A 27,634-nucleotide genomic window follows, 5' to 3' on the forward strand; every position below is an offset into this window, starting at 1 on the left:
CATTTCTACTTCAAATAGGTTTCTTGTCATCACAAATTGCTTTAGTGTTTCAAGTGCTTGAAAAAGTACAAAAGCAATTCTACCAACTGTAGAAGTAGGAATTCCAACTCAAATCAAACAGGTACATTAAAATATTTAAGAAAATAAACTGGAATGTTTTCCTCAACAGCCTCGACGCTGCACTGAGCAATCAAATTTTTTTCTGGGAAAAATAAATCTTTAACGACAGAAAGTAACATTAACAACGTGTTCCATCACAACAGATACAAGAACAGAGAAAGCCAACTTTCTATAAAACTACTTTCCAGTATCCCTAAAAAAATAACTTCTACTAGGTTCATTCAAAACAACTGTGAAACTACAGACAAACATGTAAAAGAAAATCCATACCTATATACAGGAAGATTCTCGGTTAATAATCTAAACACTCAACAGCAGTAAGGGCATCTTAAACCGTAAAGTCACCAAAGGCGAAGTAAAAACTTGTATCAAAACTTTAAAACATCTCGGCCCCCGGAGAAGATGGAATCAGGTATATTATTATCAAAAAAGCATCTCACGCTTTACAAGACCACCTGGTCAATCTTAAAAACCTTTCTATTCCAACTGGATACCTTACCGATATCTGGAAGGAAGCAATTATTAGAGTAATCCCAAAAGGTTCAACAAACATCAATTCTACTCCTGACAACTTCAGACCAATCAGTCTATTAAGTTGTTCAGATAAACTATTAGGTTTTCCAGAAATAAATGTACAAATCCTCATCATGACATTTAGAAGCTGAATATTGAGTAACTTAATGTTGGTTGGTTGGTTTAATCCAACACTTGTCACTTAAAAGGTGTCTTAATTTTCTGCTGTTTCAACTCTACTCAGAGTAAGTTTCGCGACCCTCAAGGCAGCATGGACAAGAAGGACTTTCGTCTGATCTTCCTCTACAACTTCAAACTTGGACGAAAAGCTACCAAAACTACACGGAACATCAACCAGGAATTCGGCCATGGATCTGTTACTAAACATACAGTTCAGCGTTGATTCCAAAGGTTTCGACATAGAGATGAAAGTTTGAAGACCACGAAGGTCATGGAAGAAAGCCATTCTTAGATGAAAAAAAAAAACATTAAGGGAAGCAGTTGAGACACACCCTCGCATAACAGAACGTGAGCAAGCAAATCAAGCATTGCCAACCATCTGAGTGCGATTAGAAAGACAAAAAAGTAGGATAAGTGATTTCCGCAGGAGCTGACTGAAGATCAACAAAATCGGCGTTATGAGACCTGTCAAGGTTGACGCTCTAAAAATTAAACAAATTGGGAATGGAGGTTCTGCCTCATCCACCTTATTCCCCAGATCTTTCCCCTACAGATTTTCATTTTTTCTCAAACACTTTAACGGGTTCTTCAACAATAAACGCTTTCAAAATCAAGCAACTGCAGAAGAAGCTTTCATGGAGTTCATTAACCCCACAAACTCTGATTTCTACATTCTACAACAGGGGCATAAAGAGCATCGTTACACGTCAGCAAAGGTATGTTGAAGCAAACCGTGCTTACTTTGATTAAAGCATGTTTTACAACACTGGTTTATAATTTTCCAAAGTTCACAGTTCTAAAACGACATTTAGTTCTGGGAAACCTTCAAACTGAAAGAGTTGCCCAATAAAACTTGTTTTTTTTTTGGCGAAGAAAATAATCTGTTTTCCAATATACAAAACTCCTATAGAAGAAAACAAAACCACTTAACCCGACTCACAAATTCAGTGTTTAAAATCATTAAATAATAATCAAGCCACAGTAAGTATCTTCCTTGATGTACGTAAAGCTTTTCATAGTGCATGGCACAATTCAATAAAATATAGGCTTCGATCCATGAATATTAACAGCACAGTTTTCAGATGGATTTCAAATTTTCTAACTAACAGCGCTGCGGTAATTAAAGTTAATAACACACTTTCCAAAACAGCAGGAATTACGCATGAATCAGTTCTCTCGCTGTTTCTTCACACTATATTTGTTATCAACATTCCTGTTCATGAGGCCTATCATGGCCAGGTGGTTAGGGTGCTCAACTCGTAATCTGCTCGCCCTTTCAGCCATGGGGGCGTTATTATATGACGGCCAGTCCCGCTATTCATTGGTAAAAAAAAATAGCCCAAGGGTTGGCGGTGAGTGCTAAATTAGGAACGGCTAGCTCAGATAGCCCTCGTGTAGCTTGGCGTAAAATTCAAGAAAACAAATAAACAACCTCAAACAAATCCTTTCCCTGACCTGATCTACACATATTTATAACAGTATTCAGGCGACATTGCCGTTTGGAGTGTGTCAAAAAACTTATTAGTAGTCGTGCATTATGTCCAAAAAAATCTCCTAATACTATTAGTAAATGGTGCAACGGCTGGTGAGGCATGCTAAATTCTACCAAAATCCAAGGTATTTACCATAGAAGTCTTATCAAACACTTCAAAAACAGGAAAAGAGTTAAACTAAAATTAGATAGCGATGAAATCAACCTATTTTCCAAAGTCAAATTTCTTGAAATTACTTTTGAGAAAAGAGACGCCTGAGCAAAGCACATCGAGAAAACACATTAAGCCATTAGTAAACATATTAATCACCTTAAACTTATTGTAGAGTCAAACAAAGGATGTAAGGCTATTACCATTATATACATCTATAAAGCTCACGTCTGCTCAATAATCGAATATGAGTAAGTCGCAATTTTTATGCCTCCAATAATGTTTGACGAACTACAACGACAACAACTAAATCGAGTTTTGAGACTATCTCTGAGGCTTCCAAAATTAGCTCCAGTAACTTACTTACACAAAGCAGGTAACTTACCTCTTCTCAAAGATAGGCTAAACACACTAGCCAAGAAGTACTAAAAACTAGCAGAAACAAGAAATAACCTCACTTCTTCCATTTACACCATACCATATGCACCACACGAAAACAATATCAATATACAACATGAACTGTAACCAAACGCAAAAAACGTGACACTATTTTTCGGGGGCTAAGGACAAATTAAGAATATTATGATTTTTCTTTACAGGTAGGACACAGGTAGATTATTCGACGCCTGTCCTGTGGAAGTGGATTTTCTAGGGGTATTTCCGTTCCCCTATTATTCTTAGCGTAAGATTTGTAGATCCTGCCAACCTGAAACAGAGCCGTTCAAGCCTATGTCTACACTTATGTTTACTTTCCTTTTTGCCCAGCATGGCCAAGTGGAGTAAGGCGTGCGACTGGTAACCTGAGGGTCGCGGGTTCGCATTCCCGTCGCAAAACATGCTCGCCCTTTCAGTCGTGTAGGCGTTATAATGTGACGGTCAATCCCACTATTCGTTGGTAAAAAAGTAACCCAAGAGCTGGCGATGGGTGGTGATAACTAGCTACCTTCCTTCTAGTCTTATAATGTTAAATTAGGGGCGGCTAGCGCAGATAGCCCTCGTGTAGTTTTGCACGAAATTCAAAAAACAAACAAACAAACATTTTCCTTTTTCTTTCACCAATATCAAAAATAGTTGGTGTTATTCATCTTGTTTCTGTTTACAGATAAGAATACGTGTTTGTGTGTGCGTGTATGTATATATACATATATATTGATACACACATATATATATGCGCGTACACGTCTGGATGTTTGGTGCTCTTTCTGGACACGGACCGCCACGTCTCTTTCCATCATCGCCTCGTTTTGTCCACTTTTTGCCTCGACCGTACATTTCTGAAACTGGGACTGTAAAAGAAAAAAATATTCGAAACTCACTGTGACGAAACAAATCCAATTTTTCACGACAAGCTTATTCTGAATCGCACGAGCTGGGAGATGAAAACATTCTCGAACACCCCACTTGGAACAGAATGTTCTAGCGACCCCTCCTTTAAACTGAATACCAGTCGCGGATTTTGGTTTGGTTCTTAGGAAGTAAAGTTCAACCACCAAGAAATATGTAGAAGTGAAAGAGACATGCTTGTAGGAAGTGTTTATCTTTGAGACCTCTATTAACGCGATAGTGTTGGGGTTAATGTGAAAACAGAAGGAAAGATACTTTTCTAGTAGTATATAACGTAACATTTATTTATTTATGAACGCGATAGTGTTGGGGTTAATGTGAAAACAGAAGGAAAGGTACTTTTCCAGTAGTATATAACGTAACATTTATTTATTTATGAACGCGATAGTGTTGGGGTTAATGTGAAAACAGAAGGAAAGGTACTTTTCCGGTAGTATATAACGTAACATTTATTTATTTATGAACGCGATAGTGTTGGGGTTAATGTGAAAACAGAAGGAAAGATACTTTTCCGGTAGTATATAACGTAACATTTATTTATTTATGAACGCGATAGTGTTGGGGTTAATGTGATAACAGAAGGAAAGGTACTTTTCCAGTAGTATATAACGTAACATTTATTTATTTATGAACGCGATAGTGTTGGGGTTAATGTGAAAACAGAAGGAAAGGTACTTTTCCAGTAGTATATAACGTAACATTTATTTATTTATGAACGCGATAGTGTTGGGGTTAATGTGAAAACAGAAGGAAAGGTACTTTTCCAGTAGTATATAACGTAACATTTATTTATTTATGAACGCGATAGTGTTGGGGTTAATGTGAAAACAGAAGAAAAGGTACTTTTCCAGTAGTATATAACGTAACATTTATTTATTTATGAACGCGATAGTGTTGAGGTTAATGTGAAAACAGAAGGAAAGGTACTTTTCCAGTAGTATATAACGTAACATTTATTTATTTATGAACGCGATAGTGTTGGGGTTAATGTGAAAACAGAAGGAAAGGTACTTTTCCAGTAGTATATAACGTAACATTTATTTATTTATGAACGCGATAGTGTTGGGGTTAATGTGAAAACAGAAGGAAAGGTACTTTTCCAGTAGTATATAACGTAACATTTATTTATTTATGAACGCGATAGTGTTGGGGTTAATGTGATAACAGAAGGAAAGGTACTTTTCCAATAGTATATAACGTAACATTTATTTATTTATGAACGCGATAGTGTTGAGGTTAATGTGAAAACAGAAGGAAAGGTACTTTTCCAGTAGTATATAACGTAACATTTATTTCTTTGTCGTGTCAAAGAAATTTGGATTAAAACTTGTTTTCATGTGTCTTTTTTTTTTTTTGCTGGAAACATACACCATACTTTAGACACAAATGTGCGTTCATTTTTACTGTTTATAACATACAACTTTGTTTTTATTCCGTGGGAAAAATGGGATTAAGATTATAAATCATCTCACCTTGGGTTTCACTGATAGAGTCAAGTCACTGACAACAACACTCTCAATAGATTGTTGAGTACTGGTTTCTGGTTGAATGTCATCAATGTTGATTTTCCACCAGTAATCATTCAGATCAGCCTCGAATTTTAGTTTTCTATAAAATCAAAACTATAATCAAGATTTGTGTTATATATCATGAACTTTTTCACTCTTAAAGGAGAATATATTCATGAGAAAAATATAAACACACCAGTCGACAAACTTTGTTTTCGGAATTTTTATATGAATTACACGAATTTACAAACATTTCTAACATTTAGAATCAGTAATAAATCCTGTCAGTTGCCCTCAAGTGGTACAGCGATATGTCTACGCACTTACAACGCTAGAAACCGGGTTTTGATACCTGAACAGAGCACAGATAGCCCGTTGTGTAACCTTAGGCCTAACTACAATTAATAAACACTCTTATAACGGCCACAAAGTACGAAGAATGTTTCTTTCCCTTTTTCGTTTTTTGTTTTTTTTTCAGCTACAGCCCTCAGTCTGCTGTTATAACCACTAGGCTACGCTGGGCCCTTACCTTTGGATCTACCTTTAAAGACAATAAAAAACACAGTGAATTATATCACTTATTTTAACTTCTGAATGTTTTCTCTTAGTCGTTTTAAGTAACGTGGGATAAAGAAATGATCATATAGTTATGATCTATATAAACAATTTGTTTTGATCATATTAACCCAGGATACCCTAATCATATAAATACCACTCAAGATTAACCAGCAGAGATTTGGTGATGTCTCTGGTGAGCACACAATACTTTGAGCACTTTTTCCAATGAGTTGGACGACATGTGTTAACTAATGGATATGGTCACCTTTGAAACAGCTGTGAATATCTGTATGATGAAATCCGTGGTTCACGATAGTACTGGGTTTGCACTGAATCTACAGTTGAGCTATTTTTTAACAATTCATGTTAGAATCTTGGATCTAATTATTCATATGTATGTAGGCCCTTGGTTACATTCACTATATCATTCTGAAACACACAGTTCACTTTTGATTGGTTGATTGATTGTGTGGAATTAACCACAAAGCTACACAATGGGCTAACAGTGCTCTGCCCACCACGAATGTCGAAACCCGGTTTCTAGCGGTGCGAGTCCGCAGACCGTGCCACTGAGAGGCTCGAATTTTGAATGTACTAATTTTGTTTTCTGCAGAGTATCAACTTGAAAACTTTATTATCTTAAATGTTTCCAAACTATACATTAAGTTAAACCTAATTGTCTTTTATATTTATATTTAATTCTTTTAAGTTGTTGCTTCAATATATATATATATATTTACCTGTATACAGCGAGTGCCCCAAAGGCTAACACCAACATCACACTAGAGGTCCCCAACAAAACCGAGATGTAGCTCGGAAAAGAGACTTTGTATCCATGAGGAAAATTAAGAGCAGTAGTTAGTACTTACTGTAATACAAAGATAACCTAACCAATAAACTAATGTTGAAATCACGTTGGATCTGAATTACTGGATAACAAATAAATACAAAATGGTGAAACATTATTCATAAAATCTATTTAAAACGTCCAGTTGTTTTCGTTAGGTATTGTTCTAAAAAATGTAATTTTAATTTCCTTATTAAATCAACTTATTGTATAATATATTGTGTCTATAGATTTGATTAAAATCTATTTAAAACGTCCAGTTGTTTTCGTTAGGTTCTAAAAAATGTCATTTTAATTTCCTTATTAAATCAACATATTGTATAATATATTGTGTGTATAGATTGATTATGTATATGTATATCAAAACCGAGTGTGATATTCAAATCTAAAGCTGTTACCCAAAACAAATTTCAACTACGGAAATTTATCAATCATTTCATGGTTAACTAACCAGATATAAAAAAACCAACAACTTTTAAATCGAATAATTTATCAATAAAGTGTAAACTGTACAATAAGGAACATATCTGCAGTATTAAATGTGTGAAATTCGATACAAGTTTGTTTTTTGAATTTCACGCAAAGCTACTCGAGGACTACATGCGCTAGCCGTCCCTAATTTAGCAGTGTAAGACTAGAGGAAAGGCAGCTAGTCATCACCACCCACCGCCAACTCTTGGGCTACTCTTTTACCAACGAATAGTGAGATTGGCCGTCACATTATAACGCCCCCACGGCTGAAAGGGCGAGCATGTTTGGTGCGACCGGGATGAAATTCGATACAAAATCGAATATAGCGTTTAAAACACGATATATATATATTTGAATGTTGCGCAAATTTATTGTAATTCATGCCTGACACTAACCGTTTTGCTGGCAATTTGGATGCAGGCCATCAAAGCCACACAGGGGCACATCGGGGGGAGGAGCCTTCCTGTTCGGCCAGTGAATTGAGGCACCAGATATTCCCTTCCATACTTTAGTAACAGAGTTGTAGACGGCTACATTCTAAAAGTAACAACAATAACAAAAACAAACAAACTACTGGGAGGTATTTTTCATTTCAGAACATTTAAAACTTTTAAGATAAATGTTTTTAAAGCAGGGATAAAAAATATGGTGAAAAGACATTTAATTTATGGATATAATCAGTACTTTCAATGAAAAGTGTCAGCGGCACTGCACTACAACTTATTGTTACAGTGAAGTGTCCGTTAATCACGTTTGAACTTCAAAAAATATTATTCACTATAAGAATTCAAGTAAGTATTAAATAAGAAATATAAAAACTTATTTCTAGAGCAAAATACTTTCACGACAATGCCAATATTACTAACTCAACATATGCTGTGTCTGGTAATGTCAGGATGAATTAGTTTAAACCGGTGTATAGCTGTAGAGTTCACCAACAGGGGTTAATAATATTAATGTTCTTACCCTTTTCTATAAACACAATATTACTATTTTTGCTAAAACCTAAAATTAAAATTAAAATAGAAAACTTTGTTCAGGTTTTTCTTCACTATGTTATACTGGTATTTCAGCGGTATACACCAGACTTTATACTGCTAAAATTCGAGGTTCGATTCCCAGTAATGAATAAAGCACAGACTGTCTATCATTCAGCTTAACTTTGCGCTTACAATAACAAACAACTCGTTGGTAATGATTAAATAAATTTCATATTGATTTCAGAAACTCTATCTACTTTTTTCTTTCCTGTGTGTTTTTCCTTTGAAAAAGCTATGTCAGAGATTCTAATAAGTAAGAGCACTTTTTGCAGGTCAATAAAGATGTTGAGATGTTGGTTTGCTAAGCTCTCTTTATTCAAACTTTAATTGTTGCGTAATCGTTATGCACCTACATTTATTATGTTTGCCCCAACTCTATTGAAAACAGCACCTCTTTTCATTTTTAAGGAAAACGCTGGTTGGATAAAAACTCTTCATCTTTTATGATATATATAAAGAAAGTGACAGATTTTAATGAATTAGAAATAATAACTTCGTTATTCAGCGTCAGTTTATTTTATTTTATTATACTTAAAATTAGATACTTTGTTTAGAAAGTTATTAAAATTTAATATGAAATAGTTTCTAATTTATGCTAACTGTTGCTTTTTGTTTTAGCTAAAATTTAGGTTCATTTTAAGGTTTATCTTTATAACAGTGACATTTGTAAATTAGTAGCGATAGTTGAGAGTAATTAAGTATAATCACATTGAAGAATGTGATATTTAAAATGTAATGAAATTTGTTTTTATCTTATCAAAGCTATCTGTTGTATTTACCAAGGGGAATCAAACCCCAGATTTTAGCATTTTAAGACCCTAAACTTTCCGATATCCCCCTGGCGGACGGTGATGAAAAGAACATTAATTTTATTGTAAAACATATAATGTTAGCTAAGGCAAACAATTTCTCAGCGTTTGTGGTTATGGATTATCACTGTCCGTTTTTTCTGTTTGCTTTTAAATGAAGATCCTATAAAAACATTAATCCTAAAATGAATCACTATTCCATTAACAAAAGAAAGGGCTGGAAACCCTTCATTAACGGTACTGTTTTGATGACAGCCCACTGTTCTTCTAGATTATCTTAGGTAAATGAAAAATTAACAATACAGTTGTTAGTATTAGGGTAAAGGAAAACGTTTTCATTGTTTTGCGTTATCTGAAGTTAAAACCTTTAAAGTAATTGAAGCATGATAAAACACACACAAAAAATAACGTTTTTATTTTCATGGCCTGTAATTGTTTGATTATTGTTTTATTCCAATAATACTTATCAGGCACACTTCATAATCTAAAAGCAAAGACTATTATATTTTGGTTTTATCCTAAGATCAAAATTATTAACATAATAAAACACTATATTAACTTACACCAAACGCTCTTGTTTCCTTCTTAAAATCTTTTAATACCATGTTAGGTTCCCTATCACCATTGATGTTTATGTATAGGTCTCCTGAAGTACCTGAAAAAAAAAAAGGAAAAAAAAACATATTGAGAAGATTTGTAAACTTAAGTTATAGAACTGATGTACGTAAAATGACCATGAACATCCAAATCATACAAGTTGACAATTAGAAACACTGGAAACTTGCAGCGTCCTCTTAAGTCGAATTGTCAAAATCAAAATGTATTTTTCTGTTGTTATCCTGCAGAAAACACAAAACAATATTATTACGAATTATAAATATTTTTTCTAATAATTTTATGTAGTAAATGAAAAGCCTGATGAATCTTGGGTTAAATAAATTTGTTAAATTGTTATGGTTCACAGTAGTTGTTGAGGAGAACTCAACTCCAGTTGTTTATCGACAATTCTAGTCTTTGAAGATCTTTGCTCATCTCTGTTTATTCAATATTTTATAATAGATGGAAAATTCAGTATTCAAATGAAAAATTAATTTAAAATGTGTTTCATATATGGTGTAAAATATTTATGTTTGCTTATAATTCAGAAATCACTTATAAAATTTGAAGAACCCAGTTTTACCCTCGGAAACAGAATCAACAATTTTCTGCACAATGTTTCTTCCGTTAGTTGCGTTTTGTCCCTCTGAGATGGTTTTATTCAGCGCCGACGCGTATAGTAGAACACAATCATGTGATGCACCTACCAACATATTCACCTAACAAAAGAAAACAAATTTCACTTTAAAGAACATTATATAAAAATACTATATGTAAATCATTCAGCAACCAATGGCTAATAAGGAACTAAAAAATATATTTTTTTAGCGGAGGTGGCTAAGAGTGAAAACAAAATGGATATATTTTTCATCGCGGAAAAACACTAGTAGCTTAAACAAGTTGTATTATCAGTTTGTTCTTCGGTCTGTGGTGAGCACTATTCGTTTGTATAATCAGTTGAAATCAATAACTTTGAGTTAAAAGTGAACTAAATATATAGATCATAACTAAAAATTAACTTATAGATTACGAGTCATATTCTGTTTCATAAATTAGAAATACGTAGTTTCGTAAACCAAATACCCAAGAAAAGTGAAACGTATAATTATAAAGTATGAATTCAACAACGAGATTTACTAATCGTTAATGGTGTTGTCAGTTAGGCCTAACATAAAAATCCTTCGCTTGTGGAAGCTCTTCCGATATTATTAGACCTAATTTTACATACAAAGTAAATAATGATGAAAAACATCTTCCTCGACTGTAAAAAAGAAAACAAACAATCAATTAAACTTTTAATATTAAAATTATTTCAAACGGTTGAACCAATAACATCAATGAAACTAACTTTTTAAGCATACGAATTGAATATGCAAAGGGATAGTAGATATAAAAGAATATAAATCACCCAACTTGGTTTGTAAGTGAAGTGACAGAACGTATACGCTGGTATATCATCGTCATATGTCAACTTCTGACGTTATGAAATTTAAGAACTGTTGAAACCATTACTAACATTAAATATAATAACATTTTGTATAATGATTGAAAGCACTTGTCACCTCTTCATTGGCAGAAAATTACCAAATTCTTGCAACATTTTAAACCACCTAAGCCTTTTCCAGTGTTGCAAGAACATAAATGAATAAATAAGTTTCTGAGAAATCCACTTTTTTATAAAATAAAGGTTGGAGACGGTTTGAAGAAGTGAAAGAAACTTTATTACAAATGCACAAATTTTCGAAAAGTTTATGCCATCATCAGGTTTTCTTCGCTAACTATTCAAGGAAAAGAAAGAACAGAAAATAGAAAGTTTAAGAAACAAATAGAACCAAATTATATATACCGCTTTACTCGTATATGAAATATTGAATTCCTCTTTAGAACGTTTCAGGACTTCTTGTGTGAATTTGGTATACTCATTCTCCTTGGGTTCCTGGACTGAGATGACCAGAAGAGAGTAAAGAATCTGAAAAATAAAGTCTACCATCAAAACAGATTAAATCCTCCTCTAGAAAATTTGAAGATTTGTAAATACTTTAAAATATCGTAATACTAGTTATGATGACTAAGAAATCTAGCAAAAATCATAAATTATAAAATCCAGTATTTTTCTTACCTTACTATTACCTGGCGATAGTATTGTTAAGTATTTAATTATCTAAATAACAACCGCATATTAAGTTCTCTGAAATATTTTAGGAGTAGAAAGAACTGAGAAAAACTGTGGTGTCTCGAGGATTCTCAGTAAGGCAGATATGTTCGGGCGTCCAACAACATGTTTGTTTGTTTTTGAATTTCGCATAAAGCTACTCGAGGGCTATCTGTGCTAGCCGTCCCTAAATTAGCAGTGTAAGACTAGAGGGAAGGCAACTAGTCATCACCATTCACCGTCAACTCTTGGGCTACTCTTTTACCAACGAATAGTGGGATTGACCGTCACATTATAACGCCTTCACGGCTGAAAGGCGCGACGGGGATGCGAACCCGCGACCTTCGGATTACGAGTCGCACGCCTTAACACGCTTGGCCATGCCGGGCCTACAACAACATGAGGTTCACTGACATGTGTGTTCAGTTAAACAATGACTCAATCGTCAATACACAGTTATTTATATCATGACTCAATTTTTAACTTAAATCTTGACACTTTACAAAAGAAATAAAGCACTACATAGAGCAAATGATCGTGTGTTTCTAAGTGTGTAACAAAAATATGTAGAACTAGCAAGAAGGATGAAAACTTTATTAAATAATAGGCTCTTGCTAAGACATTTGCCCTTTCCAAAAATTTAAGTTAGCATATAAAAATAAAATAATTATAAAAAGAGAGTGTCACCAAGTTAAAGTGAAACATAATAAACTAGTTCTTGAATCAAGCTAGTAAGCTTTACTGTCCTGTAGGGCAAGTTTTAGATAACTTGCAAACTTAAATTATAGGTGAAAGCTAAACGAAAATGTTACAAGAGAAGTTGAAGAGTTCTTGGCGAGTAGAAACCACACACTAATAAATATAACCGTTATTAATAATCGAAAGCAAAAACTTTAAGAGTTTTAGAATGGAAATGGATATAACAGGAGTACTGGGTGGAAGTCTAGTGAAAGTCTAGAGAAATCTATGTAAATTATAGTGCAAATCTGGGTGAAAACCTATGTAAAATTCTAGATAATAGTCTTTACGTAAATATGAAAAATATCCTGTCATTTCAGTGATATTCGATGGACATTCCATTTTTTTTTACGCTTCAACACTGTTTTAAATATCGCAATAAACCCTTGATTTCGTGACATAAAACAGTGACGAGTGTCTGATAGATCAACTGGCCAGTGGCAGCAAATATAATTGGTGAACATATCCAAAACAATTGCTCGATTCACAGATAAGAATATCTTTTTATACTAATTAGAAATAATATTGCTATTCTTGTATGCGAATCAGACAAGAATGCGCCTAATCTCCACTTCATTTAATTAGGGGAAAGCTAAAATATGACTTTCTAGACACTTTTATAACACCTTCACGAGAGTTGCTAACATAGGACAACAAACTGTGTTTTCCAGCTCGCGGGTATACGTTTCTCATTGTATGATGTTATTAGTATTATTTGAGTGAGGGCTATCTGTGCTAGTCCCTAATTTAATAAGACTAGAGGGAAGGCAGCTAGTTATCACCAACCACCGCCAACTCTTGTGCTACTCTTTGACCAACGAATTATTGTCACTTATACACGCATGTTTCGCCTTGTTAAATTGTCCAAATGAAGTTAAAAATATCATATTATTAAAATATCTAATAAATTTTCCATTTCTTGTTGCAATTTGAATTGTACAGTGTCTGTTTGTTTTTGAATTTCGCAAAAAGCTACACGAGAGCTATCTGCGCTACCGTTTCTAATTTAGTAGTATAAGACTAAAAGAAAGGCAGCTAGACATCACCACCCACCGCCACCTCTTGTGCTACTCTTTGACCAACGAACAGTAGGATTGATCATAACTTTATAACGCTCCCACGGCTGAAAGGGCGAGCATGTTTGGTGTGACGGGATTCGAACCTCCGACCCTCGGATTATGAGTTGAGTGCCTTAACTACCTGGACCTGTCGGGCCATCAGTAACTCATGGTACTGTTGAACACAAAGTTTCAATATTAAAGACGTTCATTTCCTTCAAAGTTTGAAATCGTACGAAAATACTTTTTAAACTAAGCTGCAAGAAACCGAACACCACCAGAGAAGAGGAAATTAAGAACTGAAGTAAGAAAACAAGGAAGAATAGAACAGTGTGATGCTGTTGAATATTAACTAAAATTACATTGTTCCCCCCTCACTAAGCGACACAGTGGTATGTCTTCAGAGTTACAACGCTAGAAAGCGGGTTTCGATGTCCATGGTGGACAGATAGGCCACTGTGTAACTTTGTGCTCATCTTCAAACATACATACTGTTTCTTTCTCTGACTGTGTAACTTTGTGCTCAGCTTCAAACATACATACTGTTTCTTTCTCTGACTGTGTAACTTTGTGCTCAGCTTCAAACATACATCTGTTTCTTTCTCTGACTTATTGCCAAGTGTTTGTGATAAGATATAAACTCATGAAAAAGAAGGGTGTCGCTACTTTTATGATAATTTATTTCTTACAAACATTGCATTTAGTTTGGAAATCCAACAATTAACCATTCTGTAACTGATAAACATACTTAGAAGTGGAGTGTCACCTGAGGTTTCGCAAAATTCCACATACAGAAGAAGAGGATTTTTTTTTTAATTCCAGTCTTCAAACTGAAAGTTATACTAATTATTTTAAATCAGTATCAGCATCACCTATGACAGTGTCCAACATAAAGGGCAAACCCGTAGAAAACACTTCTGTACATTGATACCGCTTCTGGTTTTCATTACGGCAACACGAAAGCAAAATATGGGCAGTTGTGACTTGAATGCCACAAAGGCCACATGTTAGTGTATAATTCCGAACTAAAAAACAAAGATAAGTAAAAACTTTAACCAATGCATACCCTAGTCAAGACAGATTCCTCCTTTAGATCCTTACGGAAACTATAGGGCCAACTGACAACAGTAGGTTTGATTTGGAAAGGCTTTGTATAAAGTTTCTAACCCTAAGTTGATTGCAAACTAACACAAAGTCATGAATTGGTCACATGATCATAGTCCGTATATATGGAATAGGCAAGGCTGTGACAATGCCAGAACAGATGGGTTTAGCTGCAGTGTCAGCAAGTTCGTTCCCGCGAATACCAAAATGTCCAGAAATAAAAAATAAAATAAAAACTGAATACAAGTGGATGGCAGAGGAAACTGAGCCAATCGTTTCCGAATGTTTAAGAGAATAGCATGAGAGCTGGCATTAGGAATTCAGGGGTCACTAGAGAGCTAGGAGAGTCAATGAAAGTATTGCCGTTAGTATACTTCCTAGCTTCTAAGTGATTCAGGGAAAGTAAACTTGCATGCAGCTCGGCAGTGAATAGAGAAACTGTTGAAGAGATCCTGTGAGAAACCATCACGACAAATCAAACCATGGCAGAGCCCACAGAGTCGCCTGATTTTTAAACGTCCATGAAAACAGAAGAGTTGTTTAAAACATGTTCGGCAAAGAAAAGGTACCTACAATCATGAGTATCCGCACCCCTCAGATGACTCAAGAAAGGTCACAGGTTGGGATAATAATGAGACATGGCAGATGGGCCAGTCATCGGACTCAACAACTTTATGAAATGGCACATTTAATCAGCCAGTTGTGCCTGGATACAAAGACCTAAAAGGAGGAATGACAGACCACTTATTCTGAAAGAGCACAACGCACCAGTTAAGGAAGACCCAACCCAGTTTAGAACATATGAGGGCACAATAGATCCTGGGCATGGAATATGAATCCACTGCCCAGTAGCTGAAAGATAGGATACGGCGATGTCCATTGCGATTGTACTCTTGACACGAAACTGCTTAATGTCACATTTTCTGTCATTCATAACACGGTGGATTGAAATGACTATCAAATTGCATAGTTTTGGCTGCTACTTATTGCTATCAAATGTTTTCAAATCCATGTTCCAATCATTTTTACGAAAATGTGTTAAATCGTCGTTTTAATTTATGATAGTCAATCTCATGAAACAACACATTTCATATCGACCAAAGTAGTTACCGTTTTTCTCCAAAAATTCTAGAAAAAAGCAGGCCCGGCATGGCCAAGCGCGTAAGGCGTGCGACTCGTAGTCCGAGGGTCGCGGGTTGGCGCCCGCGTCGCGCCAAACATGCTCGCCCTTCCAGCCGTAGGGGCGTTATATTGTGACGGTCAATCCCACTATTCGTTGGTAAAAAAGTAGCCCAAGAGTTGGCGGTGGGTGGTGATGACTAGTTGTCGTCCCTCTAGTCTTACGCTGCTAACTTAGGGATGGCTAGCGCAGATAGCCCTCGTGTAGCTTTGCGCAAAATTCCAAAACAAAAACAAACAAATAGCAAGATTTGAGATATCCTGTCAAAATAAAACTTTTCTTTAAAACTGATACTTTTATTAAACTTTTTTATTATTTTCTGTATGCTTTTTATGCTTGAAGTGAAAAATTAAAACAATTATTAACAAAAATAAAACCAGACGATGGATTTACCTGCCTGCGAAATTAAACTCCATACGCAGGTTTCCAAATTAATATTAGTTCTTTTTTATCACGTAAGAATATTTTACGAGTCGGGAACACACTAAAAAAACAACTCTTACTGAAATTGAATTTTTATTAAATTTAAGATTATAGGTTTGGATAAATATATTGATAGTGGATGTCAATGTTCGAAATATAACAAAATGCGAACTGATTTAAATAAAAATCATTTGCTTATGTATATGTACATATGACATTTTGTGACACGGAAAATGTATATTACTTTTGAACACAACGTACAAGAATTTCTGTAGGTTTGTTTCTTTTAAATTTCGCAAAAAGCTATACGCGGGTTATCTGCGATATCTCTCCTAATTTAGCAGCGTAAGACTAGAGGAAAGACAGCCTAGTCATCACCACCCACCGCCAACTATTGGGCTACTCTTTTACCAACGAATAGTGGGACTTACCGTCGCATTATAACAACCCCATGGCTGAAACCTCGAGCATATTTGGTGTTACAGTGATTCAAACCCGCGACCCTGAAATTAAGAATGGAGCGCTCTAACCACATGGCCATGCTGGGCCTTTTCTGTAGGACATGTAAAGCGTTCAAAACAGTAAATCCATTTCAGGCGTATGCGATTTCTTAATGCTATTAGCAACTCACTATAAATATGTAAATTATTAAGATATTTTGAACTCTGTTAGAACAGCTAACTACAATTGTGATACTGACCATTTGAACAAGATAATGTACAGACACTTCATTTTTGCTGTTAACAACAGTACGTTTTATTACAGCAATAAGAATCTTATTTGATGATATGTATTGTATGAAATGCTTGTTTATCAATATTGCTTGATTTATATGTTTTATAATTTTTAAGTAGGGCCTGGCATGGAGTGATGGTTAAGGCGCTTGAATCACACTTTGAGGGTCATGGATCGTATCATTGTTATCGAATGTGCTCATAATTTCAACAGTGGGGACATTATAAAGTGATGATCAATTCCACTCTTTGTTGGTAAAAAGAATAGCTAAAGAGTTGACGGGAAGTGCAGCTTGGTGATTCTGACTATCTTAAAACCATGATGCAGTTGTGCATTGCTCAATTTAAATTAAATGAGCAATTTCTGTCCCACCATCTTCATCATGCCATCATACATTAGCTAAATAGTGGAATTTGTCGCAAGTTAAAATTTGTTCATCCACATGTGGCACAGATCCTGGTACTGTATTATGTTGGTTTGCCATAAATTTTGTTCACAGTTATATAGTTAAAGATCACCACATTATAAATGGGATTCCTGAGAATTCTGAAGATATGCTGTTTTCTTTTTGAATAGACGCTTATTATCGCAACAGACCACTTGAGTTTGAGGATATTAATCTATACGAATTTCTAGTTTGGTATGACATTGCTACATTCTAACTTATATTTGACTGCATCTTAATAAAAAAATAATATGACCAAACATAATCATCCATTACAGTTATAACTCACAACAATAACCGTAGAAGTACTTTTATTCTGTATTGTTATTATTTAAGCTCTGAAGAAAGTACAATAGCTTTATGAAAGAGTGCTGTAATTACACCAGTGCATTAAATGCCTGTAAATATAGGCTATTGGATGACTTGAAATACAATGACTAATTGACTCGTTTGTAAGAAACTAAAATATGTGAATTAATTCAAGAATGTTGAACAAAGATGAAAGATGAAGATTACCAAAGCAGTGTCACTTCTGCTGGTGATTTATTGTACTATTTTGGTACTGATGCATACGATGTTATGTTAAAAATTGAAGATGTCATTCATTATGAGGAACAAATAGATGTGAACAAAATTATTGGGAAGCTGAATAAGGACAAACTGGTAGTTTTCACTGTTAAAGCATGAGCTCAATCTTCAACTGGTAAAGATGTTGAAAAGTTGAATAAGGACCAACTGGTGGTTTACAACTATCAAAGCATGGGCCCAATCTGCAACTGTTAAAGATGTTGAAAAGTTGAATAAGGACCAACTGGTGGTTTTCACTGTTAAAGCATGAGCTCAATCTTCAACTGGTAAAGATGTTGAAAAGTTGAATAAGGACCAACTGGTGGTTTACAACTATCAAAGCATGGGCCCAATCTGCAACTGTTAAAAATGTTGAAAAGTTGAATAAGGACCAACTGGTGGTTTTCACTGTTAAAGCATGAGCTAAATCTTCAACTGGTAAAGATGTTGAAAAGTTGAATAAGGACCAACTGGTGGTTTACAACTATCAAAGCATGGGCCCAATCTGCAACTGATAAGGACCAATTGGTGGTTTTCAACTGATAAAACATGGGATCAATCTGTAACTGGTAAAAGTGTTGGGGAGTTCAATAACAACCAACTGGTGTTTTTCAACTGTTAAAACATGGACTCAGTCTTCAACTGGTAAAGATGTTGAAAAGTTGAATAAGGACCAACTGGTGGTTTACAACTATCAAAGCATGGGCCCAATCTGCAACTGTTAAAGATGTTGAAAAGTTGAATAAGGACCAACTGGTGGTTTTCACTGTTAAAGCATGAGCTAAATCTTCAACTGGTAAAGATGTTGAAAAGTTGAATAAGGACCAACTGGTGGTTTACAACTATCAAAGCATGGGCCCAATCTGCAACTGTTAAAGATGTTGAAAAGTTGAATAAGGACCAACTGGTGGTTTACAACTATCAAAGCATGGGCCCAATCTGCAACTGTTAAAGATGTTGAAAAGTTGAATAAGGACCAACTGGTGGTTTACAACTATCAAAGCATGGGCCCAATCTGCAACTGTTAAAGATGTTGAAAAGTTGAATAAGGACCAACTGGTGGTTTACAACTATCAAAGCATGGGCCCAATCTGCAACTGTTAAAGATGTTGAAAAGTTGAATAAGGACCAACTGGTGGTTTTCACTGTTAAAGCATGAGCTCAATCTTCAACTGGTAAAGATGTTGAAAAGTTGAATAAGGACAAACTGGTGGTTTTCACTGTTAAAGCATGAGCTCAATCTTCAACTGGTAAAGATGTTGAAAAGTTGAATAAGGACAAACTGGTGGTTTTCACTGTTAAAGCATGGGCCCAATCTGCAACTGTTAAAGATGTTGAAAAGTTGAATAAGGACCAACTGGTGGTTTACAACTATCAAAGCATGGGCCCAATCTGCAACTGTTAAAGATGTTGAAAAGTTGAATAAGGACCAACTGGTGGTTTACAACTATCAAAGCATGGGCCCAATCTGCAACTGTTAAAGATGTTGAAAAGTTGAATAAGGACCAACTGGTGGTTTACAACTATCAAAGCATGGGCCCAATCTGCAACTGTTAAAGATGTTGAAAAGTTGAATAAGGACCAACTGGTGGTTTTCACTGTTAAAGCATGAGCTCAATCTTCAACTGGTAAAGATGTTGAAAAGTTGAATAAGGACAAACTGGTGGTTTTCACTGTTAAAGCATGAGCTCAATCTTCAACTGGTAAAGATGTTGAAAAGTTGAATAAGGACAAACTGGTGGTTTTCACTGTTAAAGCATGAGCTCAATCTTCAACTGGTAAAGATGTTGAAAAGTTGAATAAGGACAAACTGGTGGTTTTCACTGTTAAAGCATGAGCTCAATCTTCAACTGGTAAAGATGTTGAAAAGTTGAATAAGGACAAACTGGTGGTTTTCACTGTTAAAGCATGGGCCCAATCTGCAACTGTTAAAGATGTTGAAAAGTTGAATAAGGACCAACTGGTGGTTTACAACTATCAAAGCATGGGCCCAATCTGCAACTGATAAGGACCAATTGGTGGTTTTCAACTGATAAAACATGGGATCAATCTGTAACTGGTAAAAGTGTTGGGGAGTTCAATAACAACCAACTGGTGTTTTTCAACTGTTAAAACATGGACTCAGTCTAAAATTTACTGATGTTATCATTGCAGCACCTACAGGTGTTGGTGCAATTAATATTAATGTGTTAAGTATTCGCTGACTGCTGATACTGATAGTGGTGCATGAAAAGATACCACAATATTACTTCACGTCTGATGATGCTATAAAAAATAGCTTAATATTACATTAATCATCCCTGACAAGGTGTCCTTGGTCAGTAGTGTGATTTTAAAGTAGATACATCTTCACCGTTACTGAGATGGATCCATTTGAGACCATTATGTCGTACAGTATCGAATGCTCTGTCTACACTGAGAAGCTACTGAATCAACCAATTTCCGTATTTTGCTAAACTTAGCGTAAATCTATTTGATGACTATCTGCTCTAGTCATTCCTAATTTAGAACTGATAGATTAGAGGGAAGGCAGGTGGCTCACACCACCAACTCTTAGGCTACTCTATTCGAATTTTAATGTCCTGCGACTGAAAGGGCGTGCATGTATGGTGATTGAATTCTAACCCACAGACTAAGAACTTAATTTCCTACATTAGTCCCACCAAACTTGCTCGCCCTTTTAGCTATAGAGGTGTTATTACGTGCAATAAATCCCACTATTCATTAGTAAAAGAATAGCCCAAGAGTGGGCGGTGGACGGTGATGACTAATTGTCTTCTTTTTAGCCTTTCACTGCTAAATTATGGATGGCTAGCGCAGATAGCTCTCGTGTATCTTTGCGCGAAATTCATAAAACCAAAGAAATCGTTTTATGAAGCAATTTTAAACTATGTATCCAATAATATCGATTGCCTTGGCAGCATTATGATATCAACTGTTTAGTCGTTGCTCATATAACAAATACTTTGTTTTTCTTGTTCGCCGTTTTTTTACAGCCAAGCTGTTTTTGATCAACTAACATATACTTTATAAAATTCGTTTGACATGCTTTACAATAAAACTACAATCTCACCGATGGGTACTTTTAGAATAATTTGTCTGTATGCTATAAGATGCATATATTGTTCTGTAAAGAAGCGTGTAAAGTGTATTTATTTATAAAGTGTAATGTGGAACATTATTCACTACATTTTCCATTTCTTCTGGATTGTGCGGAAATATTTTATCTTTTGAATTTCGCGCAAAGTTACACGAGGGCTATCTGCGCTAGCCGTCCCTAATTTTGCGGTGTAAGATTAGAGGGAAGGCGGCTAGTCATCACCACCCACCGCCAACTCTTGGACTACTCTTTTACCAACAAATAGTGGGATTGACCGTCACCTTATAACGTCCCCACGGCTGAAAGGGCGAGCATGTTTGGTGCGACAGGGATTCGAACTCGCCATTTTCGGATTATGAGTCGAATGTCTTAACCCACCTGGCCATGCCGGGCCTAATATTTTATCTAAGAGATAATCTAGGTTAGCAAGATAAAATCTGCAATTTTTATTGCGTTACTTTGTCTTTGTAAGAAGTTATGTATCGATGATGTGATAATGACAACCATTCAAAGGCAGGTGATACAAACATGAAACATTTTAGTACAAGCATAACCAAGGGGAGGGCTTGAGCTCCCTGAAAAAAATTCTTTGCATAATATACCTGTTTTTTATCACTTACCAAAAACATTAAACTTATAGAAACACAATTACGTTTGACTTGATTTGTTTTAATGACCATTTCATTAAAAATGTAGTTAAAATTTAGTTGAATTTCAACTTAGCCCTCCTTTAATTTTTTCTGCTACATTACCGATAATTTTAGCAAAAACAAATGTTACCTGAGACTCTGGGTTTACATCATAACCTTCTTGCAAGTGTCCCAACTCGATGTTTTTGCTTACAAGTTCTCTAGCCAGGAAGACGAACTCCCCGTTTCCCATTCCAAGATGATAAGCAGTGGTGAGGATATCAGTAACCACGGGATGTGACGTCATCAGTATAAACACTGTTTAAAAATATGTGTAATTAAGAAGAGGTTTAGTAAATGAGCATATCTTCTGTATGGACGAAACTTTTCCTTTAATATGTATCATTAAAGCCACCTATTCCTATAAAAGCTCTATTATAACTTATTGGTATTTTTATATAATACATGTACAAGAAATAAAACAAATTGTAATCATGCGAATTGTGTTGTAGAATGCAAAACATCATAAGCAATTTTAGCTTTTTTTCTCAAACACGTCAACTGTTTATAAGCGTTCAGTCCAAATAATTTAAAGTGAGTTCGTAAAGGAATACTACAACAATATTTCTTACGTAAACTGTTGTGAATGTTTTATTTGTATGGTACTTAGACACGTATAGTATTGCCGTGTTATCTTTAGTAGACGTAGTATGGAAATATAGAGTCGGTAGCTGTTATCTTATATGTATAATCAGAATCAACTATCAACTGATCCCAGAGGCATAACTGTAGTCGTCTGGAGTATGATGTTAGACACTTACCACGTGCAACTTCACTGCACCCTTTCAAATGTTTAGCAATGTCGAAATCTGAAGATCTTGAGTCAAATAATTCAATATTTGTTATGAATTCATTTTTCATCTCAAACATCTCGTGTTGAAGTGCTTCTTTGTAATATACTTCCATGTTAATACTGGCATCTGACATCAGACACACGTGATACCACTGAAAGTGCTGTAGCAACTTGAATGTGGCAACAGCGACTGTTTCAACATTATACCCAACTCGAATTAATGTAGAAAATATTGTTTTATCACCAAGATTACTACTGATGCCACCAGCAGTGCATATAGGAATGTTCCAATGCGATGCCATTCGACCAACTGTCGTTAGTAGAAACGTACAAACAGGGCCCATGAATGCTCTTGTACCATGCTTGAGTACTTCCATACCTGCAGCTGATGCAGCTGGCATAGCTTCTGGTCCCGAACAACTGTTGTATCCTCCCACGTAGTGTATGGTGAAGTTAATGTGAGGATACATTTTCTTAGCCTTTTCCACAGCGATTTCAGTAGCTGGTTTAAAAACCTTGAAGTCGAAGCCCATTGATGTATCTGTTACTGAACGGTCGAGAAACATGGCTGTTATTTTAGCATCAAAAACGTACTCTGAATGAATACCTAAGCCTAAAATCAAAAGGATTGTCCATTGAAAGCAGATCATCCTCCAGAACATCCAAGTTCGAGTGTACTCCAGAGAATGGATAACCTTTGTTCAGAATAAATATCTATATAATACAGTATTTCTGTTCGACTTTAACTTTGTGATTACAAAGACAAGTAAAACAAAAAATGTAAATATGGCAGCAGCTAGTTGTTCGTGACCTTTACCGTTAATGTTTCTCATCAACTTGGTAATGACAATGATCCAGATGTCATTAGTCGTCTATAGAGTCGATCGATAAACGATTACATATTGAGCTAAATCCTAAAGGCAGTTTCGGCGAATAAATTAGATGAAACGTTTACTAAAGCTCATAATTCGACATTATTTTTCTTTAATGATTCACAATTTTATCAAATGACACTTAAAATTTATTTCTCTTGCTAAACCTTTACAAACTTGAAGAGAGACTACGTTAGTTTATGCCTCATTTGTGATCATTATATAAATATTCACTGCGAATGTCCATTTAGAGATTCCGCCAATTCTTGGGATATATTATCTCTGTAATGTGCCACTAAATATACTAATAAAGTGATCAGTAACCTAATCGAAGAGTTCATGATAGAAAATGATAAAGTGCAATTTGCAATGGTTGTTTTCTGATATCGACCATTTATCAAATGTATTGTCGCACCTACATTTTAAATGGGACGTCAAAATGACTGACATAGCATGACTCATAGCAATACTCTTAAGAAAACCAAAACACACACCAGTGTGTCGTTTTCATAGAGTGCGACTAACACTTGTTGTTACTCACTTTACGTTTAATAAATTTACATGATTTTCATGTAGGTCCAATTTCTAATCTTTGCTTTAATTAGTTTTATTTGTTTATTAAGCACAAAAGCTATACAATGGGATATTTGTGCCATGCCCACCAAGGGTATCGAAACTGGTTTCTTGCGTTGTAAGCTTACAGACTGTCTGCTGCGTCACTAGGGACATAGCTTTTTAAATATATCCTTTAAGATACAAATGTGGTAGTGAGCGAAGAGAGATTTTAGTCAAACTTAACAATTAATTTGGGATTATGAAAGCTAGTAAGATATTTTTTGTTATAAACTATTCATTTATTTTAAGAATCCATTAAGCAAAATGGAGAGCAACATAACACTGACTTGTATCTCAAGACAGCTGGAATGGGTATTAACACTGTTACTAATAAAGTGTGTGTGTTTCTCTTACAGCAAACCACATAGGGCAATCTACTGAGTCAACAGAGGGAAATCGAAACACTGATTTTCGAGTTGTAAATCCGTAGACTTACAACTGTACCAGCAGAGATCTACAAATAAAGCAGAGAACTACGTTTCAACCTTCTTAGGTCATCTTCAGGTTAACAAAGAGAGAGTTTACAAGTGACCGTTGCCCGGCACATGTGGCCCGGCATGGCCTAGCGCGTAAGGCGTGCGACTCGTAATCCGAGGGTCGCGGGTTCGCGCTGCGTCGCGCTAAACATGCTCGCCCTCCCAGCCGTGGGGTGTATAATGTGACGGTCAATCCCACTATTCGTTGGTAAAAGAGTAGCCCAAGAGTTAGCGGTGGGTGGTGATGACTAGCTGCCTTCCCTCTAGTCTTACACTGCTAAATTAGGGACGGCTAGCACAGATAGCCCTCGAGTAGCTTTGTGCGAAATTCCCAAAACAAACAAACCCGGCACATGTCTTAGGGAAGACAGTGTAAACGGGTACGGGATTGTAGGGGGCGTTGCAGTTAGGTTATTAATTAGTATAGGTATAAATGTGTTCCTTTATGTTGGTTTAATTTTGGTGTTAGTTGTATAAGTAGGGTTTCTTCGATTCTCGTTATCACGAATTAGCACTGGCTTGCAAAAGTAACGACTATGCTAACATGTCGTTAAGTTTTCTGTAAACAAGAAAACAGTGTTCAAGTTCTCGTTTCTTACAAAAATAAATATGATTTTTGTTAATATTTTAAGGATACTATATGGAAGAATTAATCCGGTCTTAAGAATTTTAGTACTAAAGGATTATTGGTTCACTGAAAAAGGTTTAATATAGGTTACGATAGAAAATTTTGGTTTGAATTCCACATCAAGCTACTCGAAAGTCACAACAATTTTTTTTTAAAGTTTTGCTTCCTAAAACGTTTTTGCTAATTGTGACTGGTGCCTGGTGAGTAAGCACAAATATAGTTTTGGTTTTGCTTCATCACGTAGGAACTCTGAGAAATAGACAGCTGTTTATTTGCAATAACGTATTTAATTGCGTTTATGTTTCTAATACGCTATTAAGTTCAACATAATTAAAAGTGTTTTGCTCCTGATTTTCGTTTGTATTCAATGTCCGGTGCATCACGTTGCAGTGTCCAACAGTAGTCAGCAAGCATTGACGGATTCCAGTTGCCCTGATATCGTTTTTCCATTGTAGCAATGTCCTGGTGAAACTGAAGATTTCGATAAAACGGTACGTGATGGGCAAATGTGGATGTGATTTTCGTGATCAGCAGCCAAAAATCTATAAGGAACACCCAACAGTGTTTAAAAAGCAAAATCTTTTTTGCGCAGTGCCATCTGCTTGAACTAGCCGTACCTACGTATTGTAGCAGTGAAAAACTACAGAAATAGCAGTTAGTCATCACCACCCACCGCCAACAACTGGACTACTATTTTACTAGTGAGTAGTGGGATTAAGAGTAACATATAACTGCTCCGCGGCTGAAAGCGCTTGAATGTTTAATGCGACAGTGATCCGAACCCACGACTCTCATATTACGAATATTGGTAATTGTCAGGTCTGACAGAGCATTTGATAAACTGTTAAAAACGTTTGGTGCAAAAACACCCTGAGAAAATACTTGCGGGAGACACATTATGCATTTGAAATGTTATTTAGGCATAACTCTGATCTGAAAATTGTAGTCAACAAAACAAGATGAATATTAAAAACTATATAAGTAGCAATAATAACTTCCAATCATAGTAACTTGTGTGCTTACTGCGAAAAAAAGGTTAAAATGTCTTGTTTCGTCAGTTCGGTATCCTCGCTTTTAACGACATTTTAGACCATAAGCCCAATAATGACTCACGAATTTTATCCACTTTAAGATATCAATGATAGTTGGCATACGAGTTTTGTGATAATAATAATATTCAACGTTTAAAATAAAAGTTTGATTAGTGACAAATTGAAATACAACAGATGTAGTTATATTTGAAATAATAACTATTATACCATTTTTATTGCTGAAAGTAACAATACGTAAGCAAAATGTTATACGTTATTTAAGGAATCCATAAACACTGCTTTCCGCCGTAAGACATAATCGTTGATGTATATTTCTTTGGAACCTGGGTCTACCATTAACAATGCACTTTACCTAACAACTCTGTACGCATGCCCCACTATATAAATGTGGCATTTATTACCAGATGTGTTGTAAAAGCAAGTTCTATTACATGGCCAGGTGGTTAACGAACTCGACTCGTAATCCGAGGGTCGCGGATTCGAATCCCAATGACACCCAATATGCTCGCCCTTTTAGCCATGGGGCGTTATAATATGACGGTCAATCCAACTATTCGTTTGTAAAAGAGTAGCCCAAGAGTTGGCGGTGGGTGGTGATGACTAGCTGCCTTCCCTCTAGTCTTACACTGCTAAATTAGGGACGGCTAGCGCAGATAGCCTTTGTGTAGCTTTGCTCGAAATTAAAGAAAAACCAAACTAAACTTCTACTACTGGATTAATTTAGCTGAAAAGTCTTTTCTTTTTCAAGTTTTGTTACAATGTTTTGTGTATTTTAATCCATTTGAAGAACACACTCTTCAGTGAAATGTTGTTGTTGTTTTTTCCACACATACAAAAAAATCAGAGAAAACAATATCAACTTGTTAGTTACAAACACGTAAAAACTATTGTTTGCTTCAAGGAAGACAACAAAGCTTTTTGTATGATCATTCTGTTTTGTTTGCTTTTTTTTTTTTTTGCCCGACATGGTCAAGCGTGTTAAGGCGTGCGAATCCTAATCTGAGGGTCGCGGGTTCGATCCCCGAGGCACCAAACATGCTCACTCTTTCAGTCGTGAAGGCCGGTCACTCCCACTATTCGTTCGTAAAAGATTAGCTCAAGAGTGGGTGGTGATGACTAGCTGCCTTCCCTCTAGTCTTATACTACTAAATTAGGGACGGCTAGCGCAGTTAATCATCGTATATCTTTGCGCGATATTCAAAAACAAACAAACTGATATTTTTTATAAACGTCTTAATTCTTTAAGTGTGTGTGTGTTTTTCGTATAGCAAAGCCACAAAAGGATACGTGCTCAGCCAACCGCGAGGAATCGAACCCCTGATTTTAGCGTTCTAAATCCGGAGACACACCGCTGTACTAGCGGTGGCTTAATTCTTT

General features: G+C 35.6%; 1 protein-coding gene across 1 annotated transcript in view; it reads right to left on the reverse strand.

Annotated features, from left to right (window-relative positions):
- Positions 1-23,264, reverse strand: part of LOC143248162 (atrial natriuretic peptide receptor 1-like) — a 33,277-nt gene extending 10,013 nt beyond the window's left edge. The window contains exons 1-9 of the mRNA XM_076496593.1: positions 22,583-23,264; positions 21,913-22,079; positions 11,477-11,599; positions 10,214-10,349; positions 9,597-9,688; positions 7,580-7,721; positions 6,607-6,691; positions 5,273-5,408; positions 3,617-3,742 (exon numbers count right to left, since the gene is read on the reverse strand). Of these exons, the coding sequence (XP_076352708.1) occupies positions 3,617-3,742; positions 5,273-5,408; positions 6,607-6,691; positions 7,580-7,721; positions 9,597-9,688; positions 10,214-10,349; positions 11,477-11,599; positions 21,913-22,079; positions 22,583-23,264 (1,689 nt within the window). The remainder of the gene's footprint in view (positions 1-3,616; positions 3,743-5,272; positions 5,409-6,606; positions 6,692-7,579; positions 7,722-9,596; positions 9,689-10,213; positions 10,350-11,476; positions 11,600-21,912; positions 22,080-22,582) is intronic.
- Between the last annotated feature and the right edge of the window lie 4,370 nt (positions 23,265-27,634).

This window comes from Tachypleus tridentatus, chromosome 4 (genome assembly GCF_004210375.1).
Source record: "Tachypleus tridentatus isolate NWPU-2018 chromosome 4, ASM421037v1, whole genome shotgun sequence".
Lineage (NCBI taxonomy): Eukaryota > Metazoa > Arthropoda > Merostomata > Xiphosura > Limulidae > Tachypleus > Tachypleus tridentatus.